This window comes from Galeopterus variegatus, unplaced genomic scaffold, assembly GCF_000696425.1.
Source record: "Galeopterus variegatus unplaced genomic scaffold, G_variegatus-3.0.2 Scaffold889, whole genome shotgun sequence".
Lineage (NCBI taxonomy): Eukaryota > Metazoa > Chordata > Mammalia > Dermoptera > Cynocephalidae > Galeopterus > Galeopterus variegatus.
In genome coordinates, this window is record NW_007727000.1 from 140,343 (window position 1) to 152,447 (window position 12,105).

Genomic DNA, 12,105 nt, shown 5'->3' on the forward strand with positions numbered 1-12,105 from the left:
TGCGGCCTGGCGCCTGTCCTCGCGCCCTGCCCGGGCTCGCCAGCACGGCGGGAGACGGGCGCCGGGCTAGCAGCCCTCCGTGTCGGTGTTGTCGCTGCCTGTGGTGTTCTCCCGGTCCACCTCCCCCTGGCGCCAGCCGTTCTGCATCTTCCTGAGGGCCCGCTTCCTGCGGGACACAAAGCGCAGGTGTCTGCAGGGGGCCGCGTGCCCGCCGCAGACGCCACAGACACCGAGGCCCGGCTGCGTCCTCCCCCGCCCGGCCCTTCCCCTCCCCAGCCGGCCACCTGCGGTAGTTCTCGAAGCTCTCCTTGAGGCGCCTCCGCTCCTTCTCCGGGGGCTCCCCGCTGCTCAGGCCTGCGTCCTGCACAAGGGGGAAGGCTCAGGCGCCAGGCAGCACTGCGGGTGGGACCCCCCATGCCCTCTGCACACGCGCACATGCCCCACCCGGCCCCTGGGATTGCAGGCTAGTGGGGAAGCTGGGAGCCCAGCCGGCCTTGGCTCGGCTCACACAGCGCCAGGCTGCTGGACCCGTGAGTTGAGCTGGGAGTTGGTGTTCTGCCCTGTAGCGTCCCTTCTACTGCAGACCCTGGGGTGGCCCTTTAGCTGTTGGGACACTTGGCGCAGTGGGCAGTGAGGCCAGGTTCCTGGTCAGGGTTTACGCACATCCACTGCAAAGGCCCCTAAGAAACCAGCATGCCCTTGCAGAAAACAGGCATCCCAGGGCTGTCGTGCCCTGGGACACCCCCCTGCCTAGCCCACCCAAGCCTGCTGCTTTGTCCCAGAAAGGAGGGTGCTCCACTTCATGTTCCAAACACCACCCTCCAAAGCCCATGGGCACAGAGACCTTATGATCACTCCTCAGCTGTCCAGGGGCCACTGGAGGGCGGCGTCCCCTGTCGAGGAACCTCCCTCCCCATCATCAGTCACTCTGAGACCCACAGCCAAGGTACCCAGGGTGGCAGGGATCCCAGGGCAGCCTTACGTTGGGGGTCAGTGAAAGCCGCTCCTTCTGCAGAGGCCCAAAGGGGGGCTCCGAGCTCTCCACTTCGGCCAGGCCCCCTGGAAAGGAGAGTCGTGCCTGTCAGTGGCCCAACTGCCACCTCCACCGCTCCCTGCTGGCTTTGCCAGATGATTTCTGCAGTTGGTGTTACAGGCTCTTGTGGGATCTTCACATGGAGCCAGTGAAGACTACATGTTACAGCCAAGGAGACTGAGGCTGAGACCTTGCTGCCCACTCCTCACCCCCAGGTCAAGGCCCCCAGGGCAGGGCAGAGGCTGCTGGACACTCTTCCCACCCACCGTCCCCTCCTCCTGAGCTGGTTGCCTCCAAGTGGCAGAGGACAGACAGCAGGAGGCCTCCTCAGACCGCTGCAGATTTGCCCACTCACAGCTGGCCTAGCAGTTGAGAGAGCACTCCAGATGGCTGGACCCTCGGAATCCTCCAGGGCCTGGACAGATCAGGGCTGAGGCCCCTGGGGCAGAGGTGCTCTGATGGCCAGGCGGGGAGGAGAGGTCCAGGCCAACCCGGCCACGCAGCAGCACCTCCTTGGGCCCCCCACTTGCCCTCTGACCTTCACAACTGCCCAGGTGCCCACCATGGCCACCCCCTGGGAGAGCTTTCTGAGCAGGTGACTCCTGGGTCCTGCCCCCTCTGTGCCCACGTGGGGGCTCAGAGGCCTCAAGTTTACGTCTTCTGGGTTGGGGCAGATGCCCACCCCCATCACTTCCCCATTTGCAGCCCCGTCTTCCCCTTTTGCCTCCGCTTAGAGGCTGGGGTCAGGCCTGAGGCTGAGGAAGTCTGACTGCCCATGCAAACTCCCAGGGCCCCACCTCCTCCACCCTTCCCCCAGGTACTCCCCAAACCTCCCACCTGACATCTACCTTCTGAGCCAGTCCCTCCCCCTTGTCACCAGCTCCTGGGGAGGCAGCCACAGCTCTGGCCACCCCCACCCAGACCTGCCTCCAGGCAGGCAGAGGAGTCCTGCCCCACCCACTGAGAGCCTGCAGTGGCCCTCGGCCACCCCTGTGCACAACCCCATCCCTGGCTCCTCATTCCCCGGCCTTGTGCACTGGGCACTGACTTTCTGTCCCTCCCTCGGCTCCAGAGGAGCTCGGTGAGGCAGGATGGCCAGGCCTGTTAAGCTGTGCATCCCCAGGGCCTGCCCAGAGTGGGGGCTCCGCACCCACTGCCCAAGAGGGGGACTTGTCCTGCCAACCTGGGCTCCTCATTCAAATCGGGCTCTCGTTTGCTCTCTGGCTGACCTTGACAAAACTATTTCTCCTAAGCCTCAGTTTCCCCATCTGTAAAGTGGGAGTCATGAAGGCAGAAGAGACCAGTTGTGAGTTACGCAGCCAAGTGTCCCCAGGACTGGCCACAACTTGGGGCAGCCAGGAGGCTGTGACTCAGGTGCCCTGTGCTGAGGAGGCCCCGGGTGGCGCATGGTGCACCCGTCCGTCCTCACCTTTGTCTGAGAGCTGGGCGTCCTCTTCCAGGTCCTGGGGGAGCGAGAGCTTCCAAAGAGAGATGAGTCGTCTGGTCAGGCCGTTCTGTGAGTCACCGTCACCCCTCCTGGGACTGGACCTGACCCACCCCACTGCCCATGCCCGCTCCTGCCCCGTTGCTGTTGCTATCAGTCCTGTGCACAGGGACTCAGGCTGCCCAGCCAGGCGGGGCTGGGGCATGGGGAGCCCGGCCTGAAGTTCCTGCTGTCAGGGGCTGGGAGGTGGCCACTGTCCATGCCTCACTCTACCCCTGAGCAAATGGAGGCCTTGCACCTGCCTGGCCAGCGTTGGGGAGGAGGGGCAACAGCCAGCTCACTAGAGCAGGACCTTGCAAGGGCGATGTGGGACTGTGGCCTGGCAGAGGCTGTGGCCGGGAGCCCAGGTGAAGGCCAGCCCTGTGCCCACCCTGTGGACCATCCTCACCTCCTGGGAGTTCCTGGGGGAGCTGTCCTCCAGGTCAGAGCTCTGTGGTCACAGAAAAGAGGTCGGTCAGCAGGCTGTGGGGGCTCCGAGCCACCCCCAGGTGTGAGGTAGGCAGGATGTGTTGAGGAGTCCCAGGCCAGCCCCATCCTCCAGGGAGGCCCTGTGCCCGCCCTCAGCCACACCAGGCCCCTCTCCAGGCCCCCTACCCAAAACGTCCCCTTCTCCCTGACCAGACCCACAGCAGCCTGGCAGCCTGCCTGATGGTGGCTGCCCTGGTCTTAGCCACCGTCCAGCAGTCCCACTTCCTGCTCAGGCCCGGAGCCGCGTCTACACCCCTCACCCACTATGAGGAAGGGGCTCGGTTAGGATGAGCTGACATCCCAGGGGAGGAAGGGGGTTCAGGAAGGCCCAGGGACCTGCCAAGGCCACCGTGGAGCAGTGGCCAAGCCAAACCAGGCGGGGGCTGTCCTGAGGCTCCACGCCCCTCCTCCAGGCTCCAGGACCTCTGAGGACAGGCCCGTGCTCTGCGTGGCATGCCGCTGCGCCCACTGAGGCTGCCCTCACCGCACAGGCCCCGGGGACCCACCAGGACAAGCGTCTCCGGCTGCTGCCGCTTGAGCCTGCCCTCGGCGGCCAGCAGCTGGCCCTCGCGCTGGAACAGCAGCAGCTGCAGCTCGTCCGCCTTCTCGCCCAGCTCTCGGACCCGCTTGCGCAGCCCGTCCTTCTCCTGGAGGCTCCGCGCGTACTGTGTGTGCAGCTCCTCCCGCGAGCCGATGGCCTGAGGACGCAGCCAGGGCAGACCCTCAGCCGCCAGCCTCTAGCGAGCTCCCCGCAGACCCTCAGCCGCCAGCCAGCCGCCCAGCAAGCGGGAACTGCAGGGTGGGGGAGCCCGCGGCCGGCCGGCCCCGGCCCTTCCTCTTTGTTCTTCGTGGACAACGTTACCGTCTGGGGGACCGTGAGAATAATCAGGGCGTGCAGGAGAGTGTGGATGGCTGAGAACTAGAGGGGAGGACGAGAGTGTCCCTGCTCTCCGCGCTCAGGACAGCACCTGCGGGCCCCGTGTCGCCCCCGGCCCTGCAGCCCTGTGGGCCTTCAGCGTATGCTGGTGCCCCCACACGTGTTATATAAAACACAGATGTAGCTTGATACCAAGAACGTGGTTACGGCTGCGTAAGATGAATGCACTGCCTGTTGCATCTGACCCCCGTGGGGGACACCAAGGTATGAGAGACCCAATGTGTGAGGGGACGTGGCCAGACGAGACGTCAGCACAGAGCGCTGGCCTGCAGCAACCAGCCCCGGCCAAGGCTAAACCAGTAACCGGCAGCTCCCCTACCCTTTGTCCCCTCTGCCTGCTTAGGACCAACCAGAGAAAGCCAAACACCTCCCCTGACGGGTCCCACAGGCAGCCCTGCTTTGGGAGCCGCCCAGCCCCGTGGAGCTTCCTGCCCCTGCCCCTGCAGCCTCTGCCAGACACACGTGCGGTGGCCGGCGGCGGCTCCTGTCACTAGCCCCAGCCCTTTTCATGGTGGGGAGGGGTGGTCTTTGTTTTTTCCCACAGGCGGCTCCCAGGAGTCTGTGTGAGCTCCTGGCACATATCACCAAACAACGCTCCAGCATTTGCTGAAGCACCGACTGTAGGGCTAGAAGTGACCTCGGGATCGTGCTGGGACGCAGTGAAGTGGACGCTGCCCTGCATGGGGAGGCTCCGTACTGTTCACAAGAACGGGGCTGGCCAAGGCACCCACAGTTTTTTTAAAATGAAAAAACTATTTGCAAAACAAGACTATGGAAAGCTTCCATTTTAGTAAACCAAAAACTAAATGTATGTTGGAAAAGTCCGGAAGGCAGAGCCAGAAGGTAGACCGTGGTTCCCCCTGGTAGTGGGTCGGAGTGGGGGTGGGAGAAGGGGACTGTTAACTCCGTCATTGTTAACATTGTTTAAATGAGTGCGCACGTCATGCCCGCAGGGACCTGGGAACGGCTCCCGCCTAGTGTCCACGGGGCAGTACCTACCTGGTCACGCTCTATGGCGACCTCTTCCATCTGCTGCAGGATGGCCTCGATGCGGTCCTTGTACATCTTGGAGTCCTTACGCAGGGCCAGGCACTGCAGCTCGGACGTCTCCTTCTCCTCCAGGCACTGTTTGAGACAGCAGCTCAGCCCCCCTGCCTGCAGCCCCCATCCCAGCCTCTGGGTGTACCCAGGGCAGGAGCTCACGACACACAGTCAGGCTGCTGGTCCCTACCAGCCCTGCGCTTCCAGACTAAGGCCAGGTCCGTCCCAGAGACTGTGGCCGTGGCCACCGTCCTGCCACAGGCACTGTGAGCCCAAAGGTTGTCCCTCACCACCCTGGGGGATTGTGGCAAAGACTGGCACAGGAGGGCTGGACCTGACCCCTGGGCCTCCAGGAACAGAGGCAGTGGAGACATGGAGCCAGGATCCCAGCACCAGCCTTCTGAGCACCAAGTGGGCACAGCACAGCCCATCCGGCCTGGCTTGGCCCCCGGGACCAGTGTCCACCTGCCCCGCCCTCATACCCGGGCACGTAGCGCCTCAGCCCGGCGCAGGTCTTTGCGCAGGGAGAAGATGGTGTTGGCTTGCTCCTGGTGGTCCCGCAGTGCCTGCCGCCAGTCCTCCTCCAGCACCTGGATGTAGGGGCTGCTCCTGTCCAGCTTCCCCTCCTGCAGATGGCAAAGGGCAACGGCCCGGCTGGGGAGGCCCAGCAATCCTGCCGGACTGTGCCTGCTGCGCTCCCGGCCGCCATGCCACCCTGCCTGGTGCGGCTCCGCCCGCAGCGCACCTGGACAGAGGCCTCCAGCTCCTGCACCCGGGCCTGCAGGAGTGCCTTCTCCTGCTGCAGCTCCCATAGCAGCTCCTGGCTGGGCCGCTGCTCCATGGCATGCCGGAGCTTCAGCGTGTGCTTGCGCTCCACCTTGCAGTCGTCCTCCGCCTTCATGAGGCTGTGCTTCAGCCGGTCGATCTGCAGGGGACACCCATCAGCCCGGCATGCAGACCCCACCCCCAGGACACCCCAGCGGGAGCGGGCAGCACCTCGAGCTGCAGGTCGCGGTTCCGCATGAGCGCCGCGCCCTTCTCCTCGCTCTGGCGCGCCAGGCGCATGGCCAGGTCGTAGTTCTCGTTCTTGCAGCGCTTGAGCTCGCGGCTGCAGGCCTCGCTCTCCTCCTTGAGCCTCTGCACGCGCTCCTGGTGCTTGCGCAGCAGGCTGTCCTTCACCCGCAGCTCCTTGATGAAGTCGTCCTTGGAGCTCAGCAGCGCCGTCAGGTCCTGCACTTTCTTCTGCAGCTTCATGACCTCACTCATCAGCAGCTGTGTCAGGCCCGACTCCCCCGATGCATCTGAGGACCAGGCCAGTGTCAGCTGCTGCCATCGGCCGCCTGTCACCCCCAAGTCCCACTCCATCGTGGCCCTGGCCCTCAGAACTTGTCCAGACCTGAGTGACTTGAGCAGCAGCAGCTCGAGGTTCCTGGGGATGCTGAGCCTGGCTAAAGGGACACCGCTGGCCTCCCAGAGAGAGAGGGCCAAGCAGAAAGCCTCCCTTGGGGCCCCTTCTCCCTCCCAGCGAGTGCAGCCGTGGGCCACCTCCCCATCACTGACCCCCGTGTGGGCGAAATGGACTCAAGCTTCTACCTCACCTCCAGTGTGCAATCCCCCGCCAGGACACGGGGCTGCCAGGGGGCCAGGCCATCCCCTGCCTGTCTAACTTTGTAACAGATCTTAATGAGTTGCAGGAAGGTGGCTACGGCTACCCCGGCTGGGACAGCTCCCTTTGCAGCTGCTGGGAGCTGCAGGACTCTGCCCTCCCAGGGGCAGCGGCTGTGGGCTCGGAGGCAGGAGCTTTAACAGAGTCATGCCCTCTCCTGGGTGAATATTCCCAGCGGGACCCTGGACAGTCAGGGTTCACTGGTTCACTCTGCCAAGTGGACAGGGGCAGGACCCTGAGGACCTGGGGTGGAAGCCGCGACCAGCAGCCTCCCTCCCGGCACAGACCTGTCTTCTCCACCCTTCCCATGTTCTTTCATGCCCAATGTGTCGGGTGAATAGACCAGAGACGGTGGGCCTTCTGCCTGGCCCCAATGCCAGCCCCACCCCCACATGGCCCGGCCCCGCCCCGCCCCCATTGCGGGCTGGCCCGTCCCGCTCACCGATGATCATGGAGAAGACGCGGGTGGGTTCCTTGCCCGTGACCTTCTTGTACAGCTGCGGGTAGTACAGTTCCAGGCTTTCGAGGAAGGCCACGTAGCCCTTGTGACCCGTCCGCTGCAGGATGTCCAGGAGCACGCCTGTAGGCCAGAGAGGCTGGGCTGGGGCTGGGGGCCGGGGGCAGGGATCGGGGTGGGGGGGTCGGGGCGAGGGGGCCTGGTGTTGGCTCGGGAGACGTGGAGGCTGGGGAGAGACAAAAGTGGGGTGCACTCTGGGCAGAGGGGACCCCAGGCTGTGCGGTGCCACCGCCTCCCACCCCCGGGCTGCCTAGGGCCTCCTTGTAGAGGGGTCTGGGTTGCAGGATGAGGCACCCTGCAGGTCTCCTTCCCAGGCTGGGGACAAATTGTTGCCCACCCACCCCTGGGCTCTCCCAGGGGCCTCAGCTGTGGTGGAAGCTTGACTGCCCCTTGCCTCTGAGCAGCACCAAGGAGACAGGAGGAAGGCTGGGGGTGCCAGGGCCACAGCTGGGTGGGCCCTCCTGGGGTCGGGGGCTGGGCAGGCAGAGCCAGCACCTGCTCCGGGCTGGCACCTCGGCCAGGACTGGGGCCCTGGGGTCTGCCCGCTGCAGGGCAGCACTGACCCACTTTCCGTTTGCGGATGACCAGGTTGGGGTCGCTGAGCACCTGCTCCTCATCATCGGGGTTCAGGACCTTGCACTGCCGCAGGTAGGGCGTGATGCGTGAGGGGTCGATGACGGAGATGAGCTTCACGCGGAAGCTCTCCAGCACGCTCCAGCACTCGTCTTCGTTCTCGTAGTCCGACATGGCCTGGCAGGAGGGTGGCCGGAGTCAGGGAGGGCGGCGGAGATGGTGGCCACCGCTGCTCCCCACCCAAGCCCAGAGCTGCTCCCTGAGCGGCCAGTCCACACCAGGGCCCGGGCCTGCGGGTCCCACCAGGGCTGCAGGCAGGGGTGTCCTGGTGTTCAGCCTCATCTCCCGTCTCATGACCAGTACCCCTGGGAGACGACAGAGGTACAGTGATCTGCTTCCCCTCAGACCACCTGGCCAGCCCCTCCCTAGCCTTTCCTGAGCCCCTGCTCCTGCCCCTCTGCCATCAGAGCTTTCTCTCTCCCCGAGTTACCCAGATAAGCATGTGGGAGGGGACAGGTGCACCACAACCCTGTTCTGGCCTCTGTCCCCCGGACACCCCCAAAGTGCTCTGGAGCCTGCAGGGGCAGCTGCCTCCCAGCCATGGAGGTGAGTGGATGGGAGGAGCTATTTGCACCTGGGATCCTGGCACCTGCCTGGCACCGCCTCCTTGTGCAGCACGGGGGTGGAGGTAGGAGGGTCCAGCCCCCAGCCAGCCAGTGTCCAGGCTGGGGCAAGAAGGAGGTTGCATGCGACCCTCCCGCCTTCGCAGTGGCTGAGGGAGCCAGTCTGTGCAGGACTTCCTCATTCCCCCTGGTTAACGCCCACTCACATCCCAGGCCCCTGCCCTCCAATCCTTCCTTCCGTTGTAGCTGGCTGGTGGTGTAACAGGATGGCCTGGCCACCCAGCCTCCAGCAGCTGCCTGTCACTGTGCTATCCAGGAAGGGCCACTGAGGATGGCCTGAGGAGCATGTGTCACCCTGTCAGACCTGGGCACAAGGGGGTGGGGGCCGGCTCGGCTGCTAATGCGGTGCCTTCTGCAGGTTCTCAGGTGGGGGCTCCAGCAATCCCTGGGCCGTTCTCCTGCCCCAGAGGAGGCTTGGCTCCTGGCACACACTTGGCAACAGGCAGGTGCTGTTCCCTTCTCCCAGCAGGTAAGGCCTCGGCCGCCTGAAGCTGCTGTCTCTGGGACTGGGCCAAGGCAGGAGCAGCCATGCAGTCACACCTCTCCCCACAGTGGGAACAGAGCCCCTGGCCCAGTCCCCTCACAGCTTCCAGCCACCTACCCCTTCACCCTGTGAAATGCTGGTTCCAAGCCTAAAGGAGCTGGCCCTGTGTCCCAGACACAGGTCCCAGCATGTTTGGACTTTTGAGGAATTTCCAACTTCCTGCTGCCCCTTGTTGTCCATTCATCAGACGAGGCAGAGGATTGAATGAAAATACCAGCGACTCGGTGCACGATACCTGGAACGCTGGGCCCATTCCCTGCTTTTCTAGCCTAAAATCCACGAGGTCCCACACCTGAGTCCCACTGGAATGAATAAGTACCTCCCAAGTGGCTGCGGGGGTCAGAGCAGGACAGCGGAGCCGCCCGGCCGGCCTGTGGAAAACCGTGCGCTGTTCTAGGGTGTTTGCTCCAGGATTCCCAGCAGAGCCCACGCTGGTCTTCCCAGCCATCCGTCAGAAAAGGCACCAGACCAGCCTACCTCAGTGTCCTCCTCCAGGAGCCACCTGCCCAGCTGGACGCTGCGCCTTGCCCCCACCACGAGCACTCCAGTAGCCCGGGCTACCCTCAGCCTTTTGGAGATGCTGCCAGCAGCCCGGTGCTGGAGGGAGGGTGGAGCCCGTGCGGGAAGCCTCTGTACTTCCTGATGGGTTCTGGTGAACTCCACAGAGGCCCAACCGGTCTTCCCGCAGGGGGACAGTCCCTGCTGGCCTGCCTTCTGATTCGTCCAGCCAGGGCAGTCCCAAGAGGCGGGGCAGAGGGGAGTGGACGCCTCTGCTCTCCAGAGGACGGCTGCCGAGAACCTTGCCAGCCTGCCCAGCAGCTGGGGGTCCTGGGGCTGCCCTGGAGACCCAGCCCTGGCACCTGGCCAAGTAGAAGTGAGCACAAAGGCCCCCGGGGCTGGAGGAGGCTGGCCACTGTCCAGCCCGCTTTCGCCTGGACGCAGGCTTCAGGAGGCTCCTCCAGAGCATGCCCTGTGCCAAGCGGCTTCACCCTCACCAGCCTCCCTGGGGACAGCAATGCAGGCGTGCGCTGGCAGCAGCAGTCAGGCCTGCAGTGGAGAGTGCTCAGCCCTGACCCTAGGCTCATGCCCACTCAGCCTGACCAGCACACACATTGGCACACGAGGCTGGCAGCCTACAGCCTACCACATGGCATCCAAGAGGGCACGCAGGGCTCAGGAGGCTGCTGCCGCCTGCCAGGGGCTATAGGCACCGGCCTGCCCACTCCTGCCGCTGTCAGCCCACCATCTGGCTGGCACACCCTCGTCCTTCCCGGGTGGGAGCGAGGCTCGTCCCTTCCTGAAGTGCCTCTCCTGATGTCCCCACACTGCTCCCATCACTGGGGCACCCCACCATGCTCCTCCCTCTCCACCAGCACACGTGGGGCCTCGGGGGCTGCTCTGGGGCCCATAAGCAGTCTCAGGACTGCTGACGGCATGGCAAAGCTCAGCCAGCATCCATGGACAAGGGGCAGCAGGGTCCTCCATGGGGTGCGCCTTGGCATCCAGCTCTGGACAGCCGGGCCCCGTCCCTGACGCAGGTATGGGGAATCCCCAGGCCATGCCTCACCCCACACGGCTGCTGAACCGAGCTGCCGCCTGCCAGGCTGGGGCAACAGCCGCCAGGAAGGAGCAGCCGGGCGGGAAGGGCGGGATGCTGGCGCAGCTCACCTGGCCGCTCCCTTCCTGTCTGGCCTCTGACCTCAGCCCAGGGGCTCTTGTCTGCTTCCTGGCCCACAGCCTGGCCCTCCTGCTGGCCTCTGTGGCCCCACATACAGCACTGAGGGCAGTTAGACACCCTGCCAGACCCCATGTACAGCTTGGGGGAGCCATTCTCCTGGGATTGTGCCCCACCCCAGGCCTCCTAGCTGGCAGCATGGGCAAGTGGCGAGTGGGATCCCGGGGTCCCACTGCCACAGTGGGTGCCAGCTGGGGCTGTGCTCTCACCCCATGGGTAAGCCTGTGCCAAGACCTCAACAACCCCGCGTTGGCATTTGTAAAACAGGGTAATGGGGTGTTCCTTGGATGTGTGTTCTTAAGAATAAAAATGTCATGTTCTCTGATCATATCAGAATTAAAATGGAAATCAGTAACAGAGATATCTGGAAAATCCCTACATATCTGGAAATTCAATAACAAACCTCTAAGTAACCCATAGGTCAGAGAAAGCCACAAGGAAAAATAGAAATTAGTTAACAGTACCAGGCACAAAGTAACACACACACACACACACAGTAGCGAGTCAGACTGTGCATGAACGGCGAGCGTGCGGTCTGCGGGGCGCAGGCACGAGTGGACCCTTTGGTGATCGCTGCTGAAGCTGGGGATGAAGATGAGGGATGTGCACACTTACTCTCATTTCTGTGTGTTGGACATTTTCCATAATAAAAAAATGAAAAAACCTTGAGCACGCAACAAGAATGAAGCTCACAGGACACCGAGGGTCGCTGAGATGGGGGCTAAGAAAGGAGGGAGCTGGGGGCTGGCGCGTGGCTCACTTGGGAGAGTGCGGTGCTGATGACACCAAGGCCACGGGTTTGCATCCTGTATAGGGATGGCCGGTTCGCTCACTGGGAGAGCGTGGTGCTGACAACACCAAGTCAAGGGTTGAGATCCCCTTACCGGTCATCTTTAAAAAAAAAAAAGAAAAAGGGAGCTGGACAGAGGCAGAGTCAGGACTCGGTCTTATGCCAAAGAAATGCCCCTGCAAAAGGAAGGAATCGCTTCGTGACTGTGGGCAGCCCGCTGGCTGCTGGTTCCAGGGAACCGGCCTGAGGCTGGCCTCTGTGGTCTGGGTGGCTGCAGGAGGGCTGCAGCCGGCTGGGGAGGGCCCTGGACTGCTTCCTGCTCGGGGTCTGAAGGACAGAGCCACAAACACTTTTCATGAGATGTTCAGAAGCCTGCTTCTTTACTTCCTTTCCTTGGCCCAGGATCCCTGGGCTTGAGGGCCAGGCCCATGGCCCAGGGAGCAGTCAGCAACGAGGACCCAGTGGCTGAGCCAGCTGGCATCCCTCAGGTCCCCCAAGCTGAATGTGCCAGGACAGGTTGGGCGCTGGGAGGTGGCTGATCCCAGCAGGGTGGGGTCTCTGGGCACAACAGCTCAGTATCTCCTCAAGACAGCAAAACTGCAAGAGCCTATATC

At 63.7% G+C, this 12,105-nt stretch overlaps 1 protein-coding gene across 1 annotated transcript; it reads right to left on the bottom strand.

The window, feature by feature from the left end:
* Positions 1-66: 66 nt before the first annotated feature.
* On the bottom strand, positions 67-7,985 carry CARD9 (caspase recruitment domain family, member 9). Its single transcript, XM_008573206.1, has 12 exons — positions 7,730-7,985; positions 7,092-7,229; positions 5,980-6,284; positions 5,729-5,908; positions 5,466-5,609; positions 4,942-5,067; positions 3,512-3,703; positions 2,926-2,967; positions 2,463-2,511; positions 983-1,059; positions 285-361; positions 67-166 (listed from the first exon to the last, which is right to left on the bottom strand). The coding sequence occupies exons 1-12, from the start codon at positions 7,911-7,913 to the stop codon at positions 67-69; spliced, it is 1,614 nt and encodes a 537-aa protein (XP_008571428.1). The 5' UTR covers positions 7,914-7,985.
* Positions 7,986-12,105: the final 4,120 nt, after the last annotated feature.